Genomic DNA, 20,648 nt, shown 5'->3' with positions numbered 1-20,648 from the left:
CTTGAGCAAATGTTTTCATCTGTAAAAAAAGAGTACCTGCCGAACTCTAAATTGTTAGATAATTTAGGTAAACTTCTTTGCAAGGTGCCATCATATTAACAAATTGTGGTTGCACCAGGCTCTATGCTAGGTGCTGGAAATCTATGCAGAAACTACTAAGACAGACAGGAAAAGGGCCTATTGATACCTGTCAAAAATAGGCACTCAAATGCATATGAAGCAACCAGTGCAGGGAAGCGTACATGTCTGCTACAGATACGAGAACCATAGCAGGCCAGCCAGGGAGGCACGGTAGGACAGTATCAAGTCAGACGTTTTCTCCCTGACAACTGACCCCCAGCAAGGCTGACTTGACCCCTAGAGAGGAAACCCCACTTGCTGAGTGTGCCTGACCCCAACCCGGGGAAGTACAGGCAGGGTGCAGAGAAGCTTGACAAGCCGGCCACTCGGCCTGTCACCCACCCCAACGCCCAACCCCGTCGGAGCAGAGCCGCTGCCCCTCCCTCCAACTCCACAGCTCCCCAGGACAAAGGAACACTCCTCAGCCACCGGTTCTAAAACCAGCTCTTTATTCTCTAGTTTGAAAAGGAGGGTAAGTAGTTGTGTGTTTAGTTCCAGAGAACAAGGCCCAACAGTAGAAATTACAGGGAAGCAGACTTCATTCATTATAAGGAAGAATCTCTAACAATCAGAATTATTCTACAATAGAACCAGGGCCTGGGGGGTGGGGGGAAACTCCCTGTCACCTAAGTATTCAAGCAGAGGCTGGGCATCCAGACGCTAGAAATGCTGAACTCACCCCTATTTCCCATCAGCTGGCCCTCCGTCATCAATGGGGCAGTCCTCCCCACTGCATGCTGAGTTCTGAAGGGAGTGAAGGCAGGCTGCGGTGTTCAGACAAAAGCCCTGACGCAGGGCGGCTGACAGCCAGGGGATGCCCTAAGCACTGGGAGGCCGGTGAGTAAAGCAAGTCAGGCAGATGGGGAAATGCCCAGGGCGGGGGACTGGATCTTCTGGGAGGAAGGGGAGCCAAGAACTAACAGTAGATGGGTCTCTCCAAATCTGGGTGCCTGTGCAGGGGCAGGACGGAGGGGATGCGGTGAAGCAGGCGAGAGCGGCTCGGCTTCGCCCCCCAGTACTGGAAAAGGCCCAGGTGCCGACCGAGGCCGGCAGGTTCTCCCAGGTGTATCCATCTGGTCCACTTTTCCTCCCGGGCGCTCATTCACTAAGGACTGAACCACACCTACTTCCAGAAAACGAGCTGAAGGAACTCACAGCAAGAGACAGAGACATTAAGGCGTTAACACCAGAGGAGAGGGGTCTTCCTGTCCACTGGCGGCCCCTCCGGCCGGAGGGCTCTAAGGGGTGGGTGGAGCTGCTATTGCTACTTTTCCAGGGCGCAGGGCAGTCAGGACCGAACCTTAGCAAACACCAGCTGGAGGCCGGGGTCCCTGCTCTGCAAGTGGACTCCCTGACTGCAGGGGCTGGGGACCCCCCTCTCTAACGGGGCAGGCTCACCCCTCCTCTCCCCTCCCTGCCTACAAGCAGTAGCACAGGGCACAGTGTGAACGACGTCCAGGCCCGACCTCCCTCGGCCCCCGCCGCCCTGCCCCCTCAGACATCATGCTTCTTCTGATGGGCCAGGAGCTTCTCCTCGTCGTCAAAGGTCTGGCCACAGATGGCGCAGCAGAAGGCGCCGTCCCGGATGTGGCTCTTGCGGTGGGTGATGAGGTTGGACTTCTGACTGAAGCTGCGGTCGCAGTCGGGGCAGGCGTAGGGGCGCTCGCCCGTGTGGATGCGCCGATGCGACACCAGGTTGGACTTCTGGCTGAAGGCTTTGCCGCAGTCAGGGCAGACGTAGGGCTTCTCGCCGGTGTGGATGCGCCGGTGGGCGGCCAGGTAGGGCTTGTGGCGGAAAGCTTTCCCGCAGTCCGGGCAGACGAAGGGCCGCTCCGGCGCGTGGTCGCGCCGGTGGGCGGCCAGGTGGCTCCCCTGGGAGAAGCGGCGCCCGCACTCCTCGCAGGCAAAGGGCCGCTCGCCAGAGTGGACCCGGGAGTGGGCCACCAGGTGGGTCTTCTTGCCGAAGTTCTTCCCGCACTCGGCGCAGGTGAAGGGCCGCTCGCCCGTGTGCTGCCGCTGATGGGCCCGCAGGAAGCGCTCCAGCCGGAAGCTCCGCCCACAGTCCTCGCAGCTGTAGAGAGAGGGCGGGGCCTCCGCCTGGTGGCCGGGGGGCTCCCCTGGGGCCTCCAAAGGCTCCGGGGCCGGCTTCAGCGGGGGCTCCGGGGCGGGCTCTGACGAGGGCTCCGGGGGGCCGGCGGGACGCTGGGGGCTCCCCGAGCGGGGGGCACCCTGGGCAGACCCCTCGGAGCGCTTGTGGATCTTGCTGTGCGACAGCAGGTTGGGTTTGTGGCGGAAGCGGCGGCCGCACTCGGTGCACGGGTAGGGCTTCTCGCCCGTGTGGATGCGCCGGTGCGAGGTCAGGTAGGGCTTATTGGTGAAGCGCTTCCCGCACTCGGGGCACTGATGGGGCCGCTCGCCTGTGTGCACGCGGCGGTGGGCGATCAGGTTGGGCTTGTGGCGGAAGCGCTTCCCGCAGCAGGTACACTGGAAGGGGCGGTCGACGGCGTCTCCACCGGGCCGGGGCGCGGTCACCGCCGGACGGCCCCGAGGCCGAGGCCCGAGGGCCTTGGCCGCCGCTTCCTCCAGGGCTTCGGCCACGTGAACCCGCTTGTGAGCAACCAGCTGGTCCCACTGGGCGAAGCTGCGGCCACAGTTGCCACATATGAAGGGCCGGGCCTCGGGCGCCGGGGGGTGGCAGCGCCGCAAATGGGCCCGCAGCTGCTTTCTCCGCCAGAAGCGTCTCTCGCAGTCGGGACAGGCGATGGGCCGCTTTGCCGCCGAGTGGGCCAGCAGGTGCAGAGCCAGGGCCACCCAGCCTCGGAAGCTCTGCCCGCAGAGGTGGCAGGCAAAGCCCAGGTCTGGGGTGGTGGCGGCATGGACCTGGCAGTGCAGTGCCAAGAAAGGGGCGTGGCGGAAGCGACGGCCACACTCGGGACAGGGCAGGGGCAGCCGGGCCTGGCAGCGCCGGGCATGAAGCCAGAGGGCCACCCAGCCCGGGAAGTGCCTTCGACAGTGGGCACAACGATGGGCCCGACCGAGGGCCTGGCTGCCCGACTGGGCCACAGCAGTGCCTTGTGACCTCAGCCCTTGGGGCTCCTTCTCCAGGGTCTGGGGCGACTCCTGGGAGGGCCCAGAAAGGAGTCGGGGCTGGGCGGGGCCCATGGCCATGGGGCCCCTGCAGCGACGTTCCAGCATCGGTTCTTCCTCTGCTGGGGGTGGAAAGGCACAGTCACTCTACAGAGCCACACAGCCTGCCCCCAGTTCCTCCCCTGCAGACCCCAGGCCCAAGAGGAGCTCGCCCCTCTCCACTCCTGGAGCCCTGGAATCTAGACTACTAGACTACTCTTCTATTTCCTTGTATTATATGATTTAAATCTTGGACTTAAGGATACCATTTCAAGTATATCTGTCGTTAATTAAGTCTTTACTGACCCTGGAAACTACCAGAAGGAAGAACCCTGACACTCCTTGGAATCCCCCTGAGCCCGTGTCTGGCATGGATTAGACACTCCAGTGCTGGCTGTATGAACATTCCTGCCTTAGGACGGACCAGAAAACGCAGTCATCTCTCCCTACAGCGCTTTACGCTTTTCCAAGTATTTCCCTTCTGCCCTCTCCTTGTCGCTACTATTTCCTGTTGCCGTATCTGAGCTTCACAGCAACTCAGTGAGGCTGGACCAGAGATATTAAGCTCTCTGTTTCATAGATGGAGCAACGGTGAGGCGTAACAGGGTGATGGGACTTGCCCGAGGGCACAGAGTAAACCAACAGCAGAAGCAAGACTAGGGGACAAGTCTTCTAAACTCCCAGGCCAGTGTTCTTTCCTTTAAAATACCTGGGTTTGTAAAGATCTCACAGAAAGAAATTCCTGTGGCCTCTAATTCCTATGATACTCTCCTGGGCTCTAATCTAATCCAATCTTGGGGAAGGCACTTTGGCCTCCCTAACCTCGGTCTCTCACGGGAGCAGCCTGGAGCGCCAGTGAAAACGGCCCTTCTCAGGACCAGGAGGGGAGCACCGGATGCTACTGCCGCCCCAGCATGATGCCAGGCCACTGCTTGCCCAGACTGTGCCCACATTCTCCCCGCCTGCCCTCCTCCAACCCCCCCACACAATTAGGCCGCTGCAGGAAGGAGAGCGCTCTTGAATCCCAGGAACACCCACAGCCTGCTGCCCTCGGGGGCGCTCCTGTCTCTGCCTCCCTCGGGTGATAGGGATTATTGGGGCAAGAAAAGGGGAGGAAGGAAGAGACTGTAATCTCTGGCCCCTACCGGTCCTGCCCAAACCCCGTCAGGGGCTGCCCCACATTCAGCTCTTCCAGAGCCTGGGAGCGCAGATTCGTGCAGGGTGGAGCGACGGTTAGACTCCTTGGGACCTTCACTGCCTGCTCACAAGTTCCAGACACATCCTCCTGGTTTCCGCAGAACCTGTGCTCCTCTCCAGCAGCACAGACATGACTCATTCCCAGCGGTCAGAACGAGCACAGGGAAGACTCCCAGGATGTGAGAACGCGACCCCTTCCCCACGGGCGCCCTCCTTCCACCAGGATGGGGAGGCCGGAGCACGGGGGCCATGGAATGGTTCGAGAACCCAACAAAGAAGGCCACACTCTACCCTGGAGGCTGTGGAGCTGGAGATGAGGCTCTTTCCAGCTCCTCCCGGGGATGTGCCTGCGGCTGGAGCGCCTGCTTCCGCCCACACTCTGGTAGTCCCCAGACGTCAGAGAAAACTGCAGCAGTAAAGACACCCCTACCCCCATGGCAGAGCTCAGACCTCTGAGGGCAGAGAGGCCAGCCTTACCTGTGGGGAGGGGAGAGAAAACGTGCGTGAGGCTGGGCGCTCCCCTAGGGCAGTCATCTTTGTGTCCTCGCCAGCCACCCCTCCCCCACCCCTGCCCCACACCCCGCCTGGCAGAGTGACCTTAATGGATACTGGATTAATAAATGGACGTGCCCCCTTCACCAAGGAAGCACAGGGCCGCGTTTGGGGGTCACTTCCTCCACTGCTAAGGTCACAGCATGAATTGTCCAGGCCGATGGCGAAAAGGCCGGCCTATGGCAGGAACTCTGGAATCCCTGCTGGCTCCCCTCCCCCCACCCTCCTCCCAGCAGGAATTCCAGGTCTGTTTCCCAGGGGGCTGCGCAGGCGAGCTCGTGTGACCAGGACTCGGTCAGAATCCGCTGGCGCGTGCTGGGTGGCAAAGGGCCGTGGAGACCCCACACCCCCCTTCTGTATTCGCGCGTGTTCCCCCCGTCCACGTTCGCGGACACACGGCTCCGCGCTCCCCGAGGGAGCCCTTTCCGGTCCCCACGCAGAGCGCAGCTCGCGGAGCCTGTGCGCAGGTGCGCGGACTCGCCCCCCCCATTCGGTCCAGCAGTGTGCCCCCCCCCACCAAACAGCGCGCACTCGGTCACGCGCCCGGCAGGTAGGGCCGCCCCGCCACGGGCCCGCGTGGAACCCCGCGTCCTGCCCGGGTCGAACCTCTCTGGCGGGGAGCGCGGAGGCGCGTCGCGCGTCCATGAGGCCGGAAAGCCGGCGCCGGCGGCCGCGCTCCCCACCCCGCCGCGGCGACAGCAGCAGGTTCGAGTTCACCACTGCCAGGCCCGTGCCCAGCCCCCCCGCCGGTTCCCAGCGCCACGTGACTACAGGAGCTGCCGAGGGTCAGTCGCGGGCTCGGGCCGGCGGTCGCGGCCGGAGGGCGGGGCGGGCAGCGGAGCCGGCCGCGCGGGATCCCTCCCCCGCCCCCAGCGCCCCCTCGCGGCCCGGGCCGGGGCCGGGGGCGGGCGCCGCCGGCCCGACTCCGTTGCCTTGGCGACCACAGCCCGGATTTTCCGGGATGGGCCCGGCTCCAGTTTCCCGACCCTTTGTCCCTACGGAGGACGCACGTCCCTGGGCGACCGCGTGGTCAGCCTGCGGTCACTCGGCTAGACCCGGCTTCGCTGGCCTAAGCGCTCCTAGCTGGCCCGAGCCTTCGAGAGGGCGCCCCCAGCCCCCGGGCCGCCCCCCTCCTCTTCTCCAGCCACCTCGACCTTTGGCCGCGCCGCGGAACCTGATACCGCAGGGGCTGAGCCTGGCGGGGGGCGCGGCTGACCCGAAAGTCTGCCTTCTGGGTTGTTCAAAGCTGGAGAAAGGAAAGGCCCGATCGGGTGAACTTTGAAACGCGAATGCCCTCGCTTCCAGAAATTAGCGGAGCTCAGGCGTCCCGGCTTCCGCGGCCGCGGGGCGCGGGGCACGGGGCCGGGGCCGGGGCGCAGGGCGGTCCTCGTCCCCGGGGCGTTTCGCTTGGAAACGCACCGCAGCCGGTTGGCGGGTGCGAGTCTTGCGTCCGTGACTCACCGGCTAGCAGGTGGCCTTGGCTTTCCGCATGAAACACTTACTGGATTTTCCAGGCTTGTACAGTTTCACGTACTTTTATGGTTTTCAACACAGGCAACTTTCTAATTATACAATTATTTTTAAAACACAAAATCTGTTGCATTAATAGGAAATGAAATACAAAACTCTCTCATACTTTACCTCTTGGAGTCAATTACATTTAATATCTTAGTATGTATTATCGGGCATTTTTTTTTTTTAATGCTTATCTTTGCTTGTTTGACGTTATTGGGATAATGCCTTACAAAGATGTATTCTGCCTTTTTCACTGAACAATATTGTGAATTTTCTGCCGTTTTATTAGATATTCTTTTATAACGATTCTTAATCGCAGCATAAATGCACATAAATTTTCTACTTTTCTATATGATTGTAGATTCATGATACAGGAGCTGCCGAGGGTCAGTCGGCATATGCTTTTATTGCATATACTTGATTTAAAAATTCTGGAAGTGGGGAACTGATAGGTCAAAGGCAAAGTATATTTTTCAAATGTTTTCTAAACTATCTTTGAGGAAAATTTATTGGTTTTCTTTTGAGAAATGCTCCTTTTTCTATATCCTTGAAAACACAGGCTATTTTTTCAAATTTAATTTAAAGTTGTTATTTCTCATTGTTTTGAATGTTGTTTCTTTAATTACTAGTTAACTGGCTTGTTTTTTCACATAGGTATTTATTAACTGTTTGTATTTTCTCTTTCGTGAATTTGCTTTTGTCCCTTTGCCTACTTTTCTATTTGTGCATTTTAAAAAGTTGGGAAATTGACTCCTGCGTATATATCCGAAGAAAACGAAAACATTAATTCAAAAAGATACATGCACCCCAATGTTCATAGCAGCATTATTGACAATAGCCAAGATACAGAAGCATCCTAAGTGTCCATCAACAGACAAATGGATAAAGAAGTTGTGGTGTACATATACAGTGGAATACTACTCAGCCATAAAAGAATGAAATGTTGCCATTTGCAACATTGTGAATGGAGCTGGAGGATATTATGCTTAGTGAAATAAATCAAACAGAGAAAGACAAATACTGTATGTTATCACTTATATGTCAAATCTAAAAAAATAAAACAAACTAGTGAATATAACAAAAAAGGAACAGACTCACAGATATAGAGAACAAACTAGTGGTTTCCAGCAGGCAGAGGGAAGGAGGGAGGGCAAGATAGGAGTAGGGGTTTAAGAGGTATAAACTACAAGAGGTATAAACTAAATAAGCTACAAGGATACATTGTACAGCACAGAGAATATAGCCAATATTTTATAATAACTATAAATGGAGTATAATCTATAAAAATTTTGAATCACTGTGCTGTACACTTGAAACTAATATGATATTGTAAATCAACAATACCTCAAAAAAAGTTGGGAAATTGGTTTTACAATATTCCACATTGTTTGGGGGGCACTCCTTATACAGTAAAAAGCCTTTTATCGTTTCTGCCTTTGGTATTATGTTTACAGCAGCCACACCATCCCTCCCCAAATTAAATTTTATGTTTGTATTTTTGTCAAAGAAAGTAAGTTTTAATATCTAGCAGTGTAAGTACTCCCCCTATACACAGATTCCTTTTTTTCCCCACAACTTTCTTGGCTAAAATCACTCTTTTATTGCCTCTCGCCTTCTGAGATGGCCCACACTCTGTCTGTGAAGTATGTTTCTCTCTAAATAAATCCACTTCTTACCTAAATAATAAAAATAAAAAATAAAATCACTCATTAATCTTCCAAATGAACTTTAGAATTTCTTGTCAATATTTTAAAATGTTTCTTGTCATTATTTTAAAAATCCACTTGAAGAGATTTAAGATTCATGTCCCTCCGTTTGTTCGGGTCTTATTTTACCTCTCACAGTCAAGTTTTCTTATTTGTGGATTAAAGAGTATAACTTTTGTACTTTTCCTATAATAAAATTTACAAGTATGAACAAAACTTTGTCAGATACTTTGTCAGAGTTTTAAGGTTCAGAAGATATGGTAGACTGTATATTGTAGCATGTAGGTCAAGTTTGGTGGTTACAGAAGAATGCGTTTTCCTATGAGTGCAATCAGAAGATATTCGAGTTTTTACCTAAATACTTAGTAATAATAGTTAATATTTAGGGAGTCCTTATTTTCTGTCAGACATGGTGATAAACTTTTCACATATGTATCTCATTTAATCCACTTAACAACCCTAGGAAACATACTTTTCTAGTCCTCATTTTACAAATCAAACAACTGAGACTCAGAGATGTTAAGAAATTTGCCCAACGCCACACAGCTGGATCATGGCTGATAGGAACCTGGCCTCGCTTTTCACCACTAAAGTTGTGTGTCTGGGAAAAGCACCAAGTGCTGAGCCCAGCACAGAGTAATTGTGAAATACCTCTTAGTTCATGGGTAAATGTGGCACATCAGTGCTACTTGATATAATACATTCCGGCAAGAACCCTCCAGGGGAATTCCTTCACAGACTCACAAAGTGCCTTCATCTGTCTGTCATCGGTCTCTCTGAGCAGAAAGGCTCTTCCCTTAAACAACGCCTTAACTACTCCCCAGTCCCCAGCCCCCACTAGAAGTGTCCTCTTGCCCAGTTAGGAGTTATCCACCTGCTGTACCTTCCTCTTTTGGCAAAGACAAAGGACACTAAGTATAGAACGACGGGGCCTTCACTCTGCAGAGAGAAAATGCAAAGGAGTGGTGAGGGATTCCTGAGCCTTTATGCCAGTCAGAAATTCTAGGCCTTGGTATTCAGGACTTCACCTCTCAATACGCCTTAGAGAGGGATGGTGCTGTGACCGGCCAAACGATCAAATGGCCAAGCCCGATGGAGATTGCCTCAGCCTTGACGCACCTGCAAGAAAAAGATAGGGCTGTACAGGGTCAGGGGCCCACTGGACAGAGAAACTTGAGAGGGGCCCTGGGACGGTCCCTCTTCCCCTCCAGCGGTGCCTGACCCCCCACTACTGGATTAGATGGCAAAGTAGGTGGGCTTGCCAGGGGATGAGGGGAACGATGTCTCCAGAAATCCTCTGTGAAGATGTTACTGAACCAAACTTGGGTCCACTCGCCTGCTCAAAAAACCCAAACTCCCCGATGGGTTTTAGCAGAGCTTTTTTTTTTTTTTTAAATTTTGGCCACACCTTGGGGCATGTGGTACTTTCCTGACCAGGGATGAAACCCGTGCCCCCTGCAGTGGAAGCACAGATTCTCAACCACCGGACTGCCAGCGAAGCATTTTTAGAGGCCAGGTGAGGGAGGGGGCTCGCAGGGTGTGTGATCAGCTGTGCACAAGTCTCTGGTTGATGGTGGTTAGCAGGACGGTGTCACAGGGGTTAACATGATCAATCGTCAGGCTCCAGCAGGTCTGGGGGCTACGTGCTCATGGTCATCAAGTAGTTAAATGCTTGCATTTGGTGGGGATTTTAGCGTCTGTAAAGCAACTCAGGAAATGTGCATCAGATGCTGTTATCTAGGTACTTCAGAGAGGAGCTAAAGCAGAGAGTCTGGGGGAGGGGTGTGTCCCAGGAAGGCCCCAGAGGGTCCTGCTCAGTTCCAAAGCACCCAGGTATTGGTTTGCAGTAGCCCTGTATCTACAAGAGGGAAAACTGCATCTATCTCACAGATACCCTGTGCCTGTCCTACAGGACTCACTCATAACACCAACAAATACTTAATCAGTGCCCACCATCTGCTGCTGTGCCAGCTGCTGGGCCTGACCGTGAGCCCGACAGAAATGGTGCTGTTTCTCCGCAGTGTGGGAGGGTATTGAGAGGAACCGGTTTAGCGATGGAGGTATCTCTTGGGTTAGTGCTTCGTATGAAACAAAACCAAATGCTTGTTGCTAATTTCTGAATGCATGACTAGGGGAGTGAGAGAGAAGAGAGGAAATCTTCCCTCTAGAGGGATCCGCTGTATTACTCCCTCTGGCTTCAGACGGCATCCCCAAGGCGGGTTTGGAAACTCGCACAGAGTCATTCCCAGCGGTGGCGGACAGTGTGGGGAGGGGGCAGGAAGCACACGTACGTTGACCTTGGCGGGGCCGCGTCTGCGGGGAGAGCCTTGCGCAGGTGCTGTCACCCGTAGGTGCTCAGGCAGCCTCGACCCCGGGAGCCCTCCCAGCTGCCCACCTGGAGAGAAAGCCCGACTGTCCAAGGCCGGCATCCTGGGTGAAAGGAGCCTTGCTGGGTCCTGTGGAAACTCTTCAGGAAGAGATCAAAGTGCTCCTCCTTCTGCAGTCCCAAAAACGTCCTTAAATGCAGGAACGTGGCCTGCAGGACGCAGGCAAGAGCAGACACTGTAAAGAAGCCTTAGATGGAGATCAAATGTCATCCCCCCAACTCTGCTGCACGAGACACTTCTGTTGCGTATCTAGTTCCAGGAGTCCGTGTTTTTTGTTTTGTTTTGCTTTTTTATACATTTATTTGTTTTATTTTTATTCATTTTTGGCTGCGTTGGGTCTTTGTTGCGGTGCGCGGGCTTCTCATTGCGGTGGCTACTCTTGTTGCGGAGCACGGGCTCTAGGCGCGCGGGCTTCAGTAGTTGTGGCTCACGGGCTCAGTAGTTGTGGCACGCGGGCTCTACAGCGCAGGCTCAGTAGTTGTGGCGCACGGGCTTAGTTGCTCCGCAGCATGTGGGATCTTCCCGGACCAGGGCACGTGTCCCCTGCATTGGCAGGAGGATGGATTCTTAACCACTGTGCCACCAGGGAAGCCCCCAGGAGTCCGGTTTTTTTTGAAAGAAAAAGAACATAGTTGGTCAAAAGGAAACCAGGTTTCCTGCAGCGAGAGCCTCTCCTGCCACCCGCTGCTCCTGCCCCACTCTGGCCGCCCCGGAGCCTGGCCTCCCGGACCATTTGATCCTTTTAAACGGAGATCAGGTTGCTCACTCCACATTTTGACGACATAGCAAAGGGCTGCCTCGGCCTCTAAGGTTCCGCCTGGTCTGACTGCCTGCCAGCCCCTCGGCGCAGCCACAGAAGCTCCGTCCCACCGCAGGGCCTTTGGAGTTGCTGTTTCATCCGCCTGGGATGCCCTCCCTCCTGCCCTTTGTAGGCGGCACTCCTTCACGTTGTTCCGATTTGGGCTCAAGTATCCTCTCCTCAAAACGTGCGCTGATGACCCTCTCTCTCCCCCGTACTCCCACCCGGATGAGGACGTCCCTGTGGCCACTGGGACAAATTGCCCCAAACTCAGTGGCTTAAGACAACGCACATTTATTCTCTTATGGTTCTGGATGTCAGAAGCCCCGAATCAGTTTCACTGGGTGGACGTCAAAGCGTCAGCAAGGCCATGTTCCCTGCAGAGGCTCTAAAGGAGAAACTGTTGGCCTGCCTTTTCCAGCTTCTAGAGCTGCCTCGTGTATATTCTGTGTCTCAGGGCCCCTTCCTCCGTCCTCAAAGCCAGGAGGGTAGCATCTTGCTTCAGTTATCACATCTGTCTCTGCTGTAGTCAAATCTCCCTCTGCCTTCCTCTTATGAGGACACCTCTGATTACATTTGGGGCCACCCAGATAATCCAGGATAATTGTAAGGGAACATACAAGTTAAAACCAAGAAAAGTAAGTTTTAATTCTCCCTGGTACAAAAAGGGAAAAACTCTCCCCTCCCTTCCCTTAGAGCATTTTCCTTAGAAAACTTCTGATTGGAAGTTCTCTCTCTGCCCCTTTGAGGTGTATATAAATCTTTTTAAAGCTCACTAAGCCTCGTGCCGGCTTTACAACCCAGGACCGTCTTTCTCCAGGACCTGGGAGCCATCTCTCCGAAATGCAAACATCAAGGATACAGCGGCCAGTGTCCCCTGCCCGTGGGCCGTGGGAGCCTGACTCTCCAGCAGCACCGGGCTCCGGGCTGCAAACCTCCTCCTGTCACCAAGATACAAGCAGTGGATATTTCCTTTGCACAAAGGCAATTAGCTATCACGCGTGGCCACCCAATTCCAGGCGAATTTAGGGTGAACTCTGTGTGACAAATGGTGCCATCAAGTCCTCTTACCCGAGGACTGGCTATGCTTTCCCTGGAGAACACGTGTGCAGTGGGCTCGCATTTGCTGGGCTATAAAATAGGTTGAGGACTTCCCTGGTGGTGAAGTGGTTAAGAATCCGCCTGCCAATGCAGGGGACACGGGTTCGAGCCCTGGTCCGGGAAGATCCCACATGCCACGGAGCAACTAAGCCCGTGCGCCACAACTACTGAGCCTACACTCTAGGGCCCAGGCCCAGGAGCCACAACTACTGAGCCCACGCGCCACAGCTACTGAAGCCCACGCGCCTAGAGCCCGCGCTCCGCAACAAGAGAAGCCACCGCAATGAGAAGCCCGTGCACCGCAACGAAGAGTAACCCCTGCTCGCTGCAACTAGAGAAAGCCCACGCGCAAAAACGAAGACCCAACGCAGCCAAAAAAAAAAATTAGGGTGTAATTTCTTTCTGTCTTTGCCGTCTCTTAGTGCATTGCCTGTGACGTGCATCTCTTTCTGGCACAGTGCTTATCCAATAATAAAACTGTTTTCTTTCTCTTCTACCTTTGTGCAGGGCTTTTCTGGGTAGGCAGGAGATTTTCTTTTCAATTTTATTTCCCCGACATAATCTCCCCATCTCAAAATTCTTAGGTTAATCACATCTGCAGTCCTTTTTGCCATATAAGGGAACGTTCACAGGTTCCAGGGATTAGGGCCTGAGCAGGGACTAAGGCCTGGACGGGGATTAGAGCCATTATTCAGCCCACCACCCACTCCTACCCTGTCACCTTCTAGCCCCCCTACTCAACTTTATTGCTCTTCGTAAGTCTTATCACCTACCTGAAATTATTTGGATGTGTATTCAGTTAGATAGTTTTTGTCTAGTTACCCAGCACAATATAAGCTACATGAAGGCAGGGATTGAACTGTCTTTTTTAACCACCGCATAGCCTGCCCCTAGAAAGGTGCCAGCCCCTGGCAGGAACTCCATGAGTGTTTGTGGACCAAATGAAAGAGGAAATATGAGCTCTTGATCCCATGGTGAAGCGAGTTGGATTAGACCACTCGGAGCAGCTGAAAGAGCAGCCCCAGCCAACTGTCAGCCAGTGAACTTCAAACCTTCTCCCTTGGCTACTGCTTGTTAAGCAGGCGATGGAGTCGGACAGAACTTTTAGTGAGACAGAAAAAAACACTTTTCTTACAGAAAAATTCCAATCAGTATGTGAGTGAGGCAAAGAACAAGGAACCTGGGAGAAAACTTCAGTCCGTAGCTCTCCCACTGGAAGGGCTCTGATTGTAGGCAGCAGTGCCTTGAACATATTCCTTTATCTGCAACATTATTCCAGAGTAACTGGAGGGCAGGAATCCTTAGGGAACCTCTGGCTCTGAGGGGGACTGCCATGGCCCGTCACACGTTCAGCAGCGGCGAGGGTACCCCACGCTCTGGAGACCACGATTATCACCAGTTAGGGATTTGGTCTCAGGACCACACATTGCCAGGAGAAGCTGCCACAAATCATCTTGGTGTCTCAGCCGAGAGAGAAAGTAGTCGCTTTCCCCTAGAAATCGACATTTTTACCCTTTCACGGTCAAATCTCATCTATGTCTTTTGTGCTCCAGACTGGCATCAGGCTGTCTCTTCTTCAACTAAATTCAAAAGATGGATTTAGAGGCCAGTGTGTATCCGTTCTTGGTTTAAAATCTACTAAAAGTCAAGCTTGATTTGGAAACACAAGACAATTCTAAACAGAATCTCTGTGAAGCCTGTGATTTAGCAGAAGCAGGTGTATTTTCAAGTGTTTTGTTTCCTGTGAGTGCCATGGGCTGCTGTTTGTGAACTCCATCTGTACCTGTTTACCAAATAACAAAAAGGCTGCCTCTAACCTTAGCTCATTCCTACCCAGACTCCTCTTGAAAAAAACCACTCGAGGTAGTTGGAGGAATGAGAGTGTAAACCTGGCTTCAACTTGATGCCTTCTGATCAGCTCCAAGGTCAAATCTGGGTCACAGTTAGATTTGGTGCCTCCGGAGTTGGCCAGTGAAGTCTCTGATGTTCTCAGAACTGGTTTGCCTTCGCTGTCTTAAAACATGAGAAGAGAGTTTCCCCTTACCAGGATTTAAGGTTTATTTTGGGGGTGCTATTAGAAATTAAAACAGTATAGCATGTTTAACTACTGCACAGTAACATTCTATTAAATTACTACATCCAACAAATAATATACCAAGTAAAATTCATTTTAAAAAAGAACACTTGAAAAGTATTTAATTTCAGGGATTCCCTGGCGGTCCAGTGGTTAGGGCTCCACGCTTCCACTGGCTGAGGCCCAGGTTCAATCCCTGGTCGGGGGAACTAAGATCCCACAAGCCACGCGGCAGGGCCAAAAACAAAAAAAACAACAACAAAAAAACTGCCCTACGTGCCTTCCACTGGCTGAGATGCGGCTTATTATCCCTGCTGTGCGCTGGTTTACGGTCATAACAAACATGCATATGATATATGAATACAAAACCACTGCAACAAATTGGCATGATTTATGGGTCAGATGGAGTTCAGAGAAGTTCTTAGGATTAAATCAGGGACCAAAAAGTGATGATAGGCTACCGCAAGTATGTAAGAAAAATAGTTCCACAGCTTTGTTATTTAAAAAAATAGGGAATTGTTAAGGGCAAAGACCTAGCTTGTGCTCACCATCGCCATCTAGTGGTAGATCATGGAGTGACGTCTAATGGGCTCCTTGGCACCTGTTGGACATTCAGCTTGATATTTGCCTTCCGATCACTTTGATTTAGGAAAATATTTTGCACTCATGAAGCGTCTTTTTAAATGTATTTGATAAAGGTGCAAGTTCCTTTTATTAGTTTTCTGAATTTCCTTTAAAGACTCATCATAATGGTATGTTACATTAATGGTAAAGTGCATCCACTGATTAAAATCCAAGTTTCATTTCCGGCCACATTAAAACGTTAAAAACGGCATCCTGATTTCTTACCCTTTCCTTGGAGCTAACTAAGATTCATATGTTTATTCTCAAGAAGGCAATTTTTATTTTTTCAGCTTAGCACTAGCCATCCTAGCTTTGTTCTTTTGATCACAAAGCACCTGATTATCGTGTCACAGACAAAAACTTGCCTCTTCAAATAATCAAGTTGAGTGCATAGCACCAAGTCTTAGGACTTGGACTCTGCTGGACACCAGAGGCTTTGCTCTGTAAAAATGGAATCAGGTGAGGGCAATGGCCCAAATGAGAGCAGAAGGGCAAAGTCCAAGTCCCCATGCTAATGATGGCTCTCAGCCCCTGACCCCATTTGGCACACAGAACACAACCAGCCTAGCACTACTCACAAGCAAAAGCTCACAGGACTCTTGGGAAAATTGGACGGCTATAAAGAAAAGACCTATGGGTAATACCAACACTGGGGATCATTCAAACAATAACAAAAAATCAGGCTTATTACCTGATCACCCTACAATGCAGCCCACCAGCTGACAGGGCCCCAAACTTTCCACAAAACTTTCAGTTGGGCATTTGAGGAATGCTTCCGACACGAAAGACCAAAACCATGAACTGAAATAAGGAGCAGACAGAACTTTTTAAAAGAAATCCCATAATTACAGCATGGTATTTTTAAATAGGAAAGAGCTTTTGACACTAAAAAACACAACTGAAATTTTAATTTAGAAGTTCAATAAAAGGCATGAAAGATAAGGTCAAGAATATCATTACTAAAATCAGAAATGAAAGTGGAGACATTACTACTGATCTGACAGAAATCAAAAGTATTATGAGAGTACTATGAACAATTGTATGCCAACAAATTGGATAACAGATGAAATGGACAAATTTCTAGAAACATAAAACCTACCAAGAGTAAATCACAAAGAAATAGAAAATCTGAATAAACCTATAACTGGCAAGGAGATTGAGTCAGTAATCAAAAATATCCCAGCGAAGAAAAGCCCAGGACCAGATGGCTTCACTGGTGAATTTTATCAAACATTTTAAAGAAGTAATATGAATTATTCTCAAACTTTTCCAAAATATTGAAGAGGAGGGAACACTTCCTAAATAATTCTATGAAGCCAGCATTGCCCTGATACCAAAGCCAGAAAAAAAAAAAAAAAAACTGCAAGAAAACTATAGACCAATATCCCTTATGAACATTGATTCAAAAGAAAAAACCTCAACAAAATATTAGCAAACAAAATTCAGCAGCTATTAAAAGGATTATACACTATGACCAAGTGAGATTTATTCTTGGTATTTTCAAGATAGTTCAACATATAAAAATCCATCAATTTAATAAACCACAATAACAGAATGAAGAAAAAAAATACATGGGGAATTCCCAGGCGGTCCAATGGTTAGGACTCTGTGCTTTCACTGTGGAGGGCTCAGGTTCAATCCCTGGTTAGGGAACTAAGATCCCACAAGCCGTACAGCGTGGCCAAAAACAAACAAACAAAACAAAACAAAAACCACATGATCATCTTAATTGAAGCAGAAAAAGCATTTGACAAAATTCAATACCCTTTCATGATAAAACCACTCAACAAACCAGTAATAGAGGGAAGCTATCTCAACTTAATAAAAGCCATATATGAGAAACCCATAGTGAACATCATACTCAAATAGCAAAAAACTGAAAGCTTCTCCTCTAAGATCAGGAACAAGGCACGGCTGTCTGTTTTTACCATTGCCATTCAACAAAGTACTGGAAGTTCTAGCCAGAGCAACTGGACAACAGAAGCAATAAACAGATAAGCTGAACTTCAAGAAAATTGAAAACTTTTGTGCATCAAAGTACACTATGAACAGAGTGAAAAAGCAACCCACAGAATGGGAGAGAGTATTTGCAAATCCTATATCTGATAGGAATTAACATCCAGAATATATAAAGAACTCCTACAACTCAACAACAAACAAACAAACAAGTTAAAATATGGTCAAAGGCGTTTCATAGTCATTTCTCCAAAGGTATACGAATGGCCAAAGAGCACAAAAGAGTATCCAAAAGGAACAGGAAGATTTGAAAAAGAAGCAAATAGAATGTCTAGAAAATTTTTAATGGAACCTAAAATTTAATAGAATGATTAAAAGCAGATTACACATAACTGAAGCAGAAATTAGTACACCTGGTAAATAATGAATGAAGGATTTAGCCAGAATGCAGCAGGTAGAATAAAGAGATGAAAAATTAAAAAATACAAAAGGGATTAGGAGATAAGGAAGCTAGAGTGAGAGGGTCTAACAAGCATCTGATCAAAATTTCAGAAGGAAATATTAGGGAGAATGTGGGAAAGGAACTATAAGGAATTATAAGGCATAATTCAGAGAGTTTCCCAGGTTTTAAAAACAAGAGTGTGTGGAACTTCCCCATGGTCCAGTGGTCAAGACTTCGCCTTCCAATGCATGGGGGTGCTGGTTCGATCCTTGGTCGGGAGCTAAGACCGCATATGCCTTGCGGCCAAAAAAACCAAAACATAAAACAGAAGCAATATTGTAACAAATTCAATAAAGTTATTAAAAAATGGTCCACATCAAAAAATAAAAAATAAATTAAATAAATAAATAAAAATAAAAAGAAGAGTGTGAACTCAGAATTCTTTAGAGTAATTCTTCAGGCGGAAACCTGGAATTCACTCCTGATACCCGTCTCCGTGGAGCCCACATTTGGTCTATCACCAAACCCTTTTACTTCCCAGGCGCTCCTCTTATCCGCCTGCTTTGCTCCATCTTCACCGCCCCCATTTCTGCCACGTTCGTTGACAACTGCCTTTGTCTCCTACCGAGGGCATCCTGCACCTGGACATGTCCCCTCTCGTCCACTCCCTACATACTTGCCAGGGTGAGTTTTCAAAAATGCTGTTTGTTTTGTGATTTTTAAACTTCTAAAAACGAATTTTACACTTTAAGCAACAAATTACCCAGACGGTATGTAATTGTAAAAATACGAAGGGCATGCAGTTTCCTCTCTCCCCTTTACCTCAGTCAGACAGTTCCTCTCCTCAGAGGCAACCATTTGCTACAAGTTTTTTGTTTTTCCTTCTAGAAATATCCCATGCATTTATGAACATATATAGACACCATGGTTCATAATGAGCACTTGACATGTGGCCAGTGTGACTGAAGTGTTGGAATTTTCAAACAAGAGACCGATGTTTCCCACATTGCTTCATTCCACTGAATGTTGAAAATATTTGGGCTCACTTTTCTGAATGGACTCTGTGCAGGTGTCATGGACACAGTTGTTAAAATTGTTCGGTATTTAAGTGCAAATACTATGAACCATCAGCAGTTTAGGGGACTATTGAAAGAAGTAGGAGACCGTGAATTTAAGAAGCTTTTCGTTGCCAACACTCATTGGTTGAGTCATGGAAGGGCTTTACTAAGGTTTACTGCACTGTTAACGGCAAGATTTTCTTTTTCTTTTTTTTTTTTTACTCCAAGATTTTCTTGAAACAAAAAAGAATGTTAACCAAATATTCAGCAATCAAAGATTTTAAATGTCAGTGTAAGTTTTCTCACCAACATCACACTACGTATGATCAAGGTACATCTGAAGCTCCAAAGAAAGGAAAAGTTCATTTGTGACCTGTCCAGACAAATATAAGAATTTCAAATTCAATCTTTTACTAATAGAGATCAATAATTATGATTTTGCATACTTTTCTCACATGAATCAATACGTAAAGGATTTTAATTACAGTAGACAGCATGATGTAAAGTGGCTGCAAAATTTACAAGAAAAATTTGATGAATAGTTTGTTGATTTGATACATTTATAGTTGCTTTTGAATTTATGCAATATTCTTTTGAATTTATGTCAATTATACTGAGTTGCTACAAAAAGTAGTGAAAGTACCTAACTCAGGCAGGTGTAGTTTTGAAACTGATATGCTTTTGCTTCAAGGTCAAATTGATTCTTTGAAAAAACATATACTAGTTTGCCCTGTGGTAGCAAATATTAAAGGAAAATGTTCTGGGTACTCAGTTCGGTTATTGGAAAACTTTGCCAGAACGACTCGGGTATGTGAATCTCCACTTTCAACTGTGATGCCGGGAAGATCATTAGCCACTACTAAGTAGCTAAGTGCTGTCACCGCTCCCCTGGGTTGGGACGTGTCACCTGGTGCTGAGCTCATGAATGTGCGCTAAGTAGCCCCTTCACATGTCCCCACCAGTGACTGCCCTGCAGTGCGGTTGCCCGCCCCTCACATTCCTTTCACCCAAAGGGAACTTTGTCTCGCTGCGTGACCTACACTGTATTTGCACCCAGCCTCCTTCCTTGCCGGCCGCCACCACGCTGCACCAGCCTCCCTCGCTCCCCCAGGCCTCATACGGCCCCTACCAAAGGCAGGAGGACTTCTGCCCCAGCTTGCCCTCAGCTCAGTTTTCTCTGGTCACCACCCCCCAACCCAGGACGTCCCCCAGCACCCCCCAGCACGCGGCCCTGGGCTGGGAAATGTCTTCTGCGTGCCTATTTGTCTCTCTAGCCCCCCCAGGAGCTCCTGGAGAACAAAGACCCCAGCTCTCATCTCTGCTTAACGATTGTCAACAACTCACAGATGGGACCGAAATGTTGATGGTGGGATTTCAGCCAGCAGAACTGGCTAATTGAAGCCAAGGATCTTTCTGGCGCCCCCAGAGCGCACTGCAAAGAAGCTTTCAGCTCCACGTGGAGAATCCTGGCAGGGGTACATAGGGAAGGGAAGAAAAACTTGTGCCAAACACTGGGTCATCTGTCACTTTCCACTTTCCACTTTGCTCGTTTAATCCTCAAAACAACCCCTAAAGGTAGGGTCTCTGACCGCCCCTCACAGAGAAGGAAGCAGAAGTTCCAGGGATCTGGGCAGTTAAATGAGGTCCTCTCTGTGGGAGATCAGCCCTGGTGACGGACACACCAAGTCCCAGAGCTTGCTCTTATTTGCTCAGGACCAGCAGGAGTTGAACCCCTGTTTTCCCTGACTCCCCATCAGCCTTATGAATCCCACCTCACCCTTCACCCACGTGAGACGCTGCAGTCTGTCGCCACCATGGGTGGGACGTGATCCTTCACGACTGGACATGTTCGCTGGTGTTGGAGGTGGTCAGACACCAGAGTCACCTCTAAAGGAGACCCCTTCCCTCTCAGAGCGGCTTTAGGGCGTGGGAAGCAGGGGGAGGGATCAAATGACTCCTCGAGGTCTCATGTGGTTTTGCAGATGTCTGTG

The 20,648-nt window shown here is 49.8% G+C and overlaps 1 protein-coding gene and 1 long non-coding RNA gene across 7 annotated transcripts; both read right to left on the bottom strand.

Moving 5' to 3' along the window:
• Positions 1-552: 552 nt before the first annotated feature.
• On the bottom strand, positions 553-7,071 carry REPIN1 (replication initiator 1). Of its 6 annotated transcripts, none has more exons than XM_082473328.1 (3): positions 6,212-7,071; positions 4,735-4,920; positions 553-3,329 (listed from the first exon to the last, which is right to left on the bottom strand). In XM_082473328.1, exons 2-3 carry the CDS (start codon positions 4,877-4,879, stop codon positions 1,615-1,617), a joined length of 1,860 nt encoding a protein of 619 aa, XP_082329454.1. In that variant the 5' UTR covers positions 4,880-4,920; positions 6,212-7,071; the 3' UTR covers positions 553-1,614. The 6 variants fall into 6 exon arrangements, with proteins under 6 accessions (XP_082329454.1, XP_082329455.1, XP_082329453.1 ...); XM_082473329.1 differs by lacking the exon at positions 6,212-7,071 and adding an exon at positions 6,006-6,134; XM_082473327.1 differs by lacking the exon at positions 6,212-7,071 and adding an exon at positions 5,602-5,962 and having other exon boundaries at positions 553-3,326; positions 4,735-4,849.
• A 3,345-nt stretch (positions 7,072-10,416) lies between these two features.
• On the bottom strand, positions 10,417-19,778 carry LOC309666185. The gene is made up of 3 exons (XR_014266947.1): positions 15,893-19,778; positions 14,321-14,516; positions 10,417-10,752 (listed from the first exon to the last, which is right to left on the bottom strand). It is a non-coding gene; the product is annotated as an uncharacterized lncRNA (long non-coding RNA).
• Positions 19,779-20,648: the final 870 nt, after the last annotated feature.

Source organism: Balaenoptera physalus (genome assembly GCF_965194825.1).
Source record: "Balaenoptera physalus genome assembly, chromosome: 8".
Taxonomy (NCBI): domain Eukaryota; kingdom Metazoa; phylum Chordata; class Mammalia; order Artiodactyla; family Balaenopteridae; genus Balaenoptera; species Balaenoptera physalus.
Note: the sequence above shows the minus strand (reverse complement) of the source record. Positions and strands in the feature narration are given on the sequence as shown.

Bases quoted from the DNA above. Each gene is read 5' to 3' on its own strand.
- REPIN1 (XM_082473326.1), bottom strand. From the start codon at position 5,640: ATGGACGCGCGACGCGCCTCCGCGCTCCCCGCCAGAGAG. The intron at 4,850-5,601 runs GTTCGACCCGGG...TTACTGCTGCAG, and splicing joins CCGCGCTCCCCGCCAGAGAG to TTTTCTCTGACGTCTGGGGA. The intron at 3,330-4,734 runs GTAGAGTGTGGC...TTCCACCCCCAG, and splicing joins CCAGCTCCACAGCCTCCAGG to CAGAGGAAGAACCGATGCTG.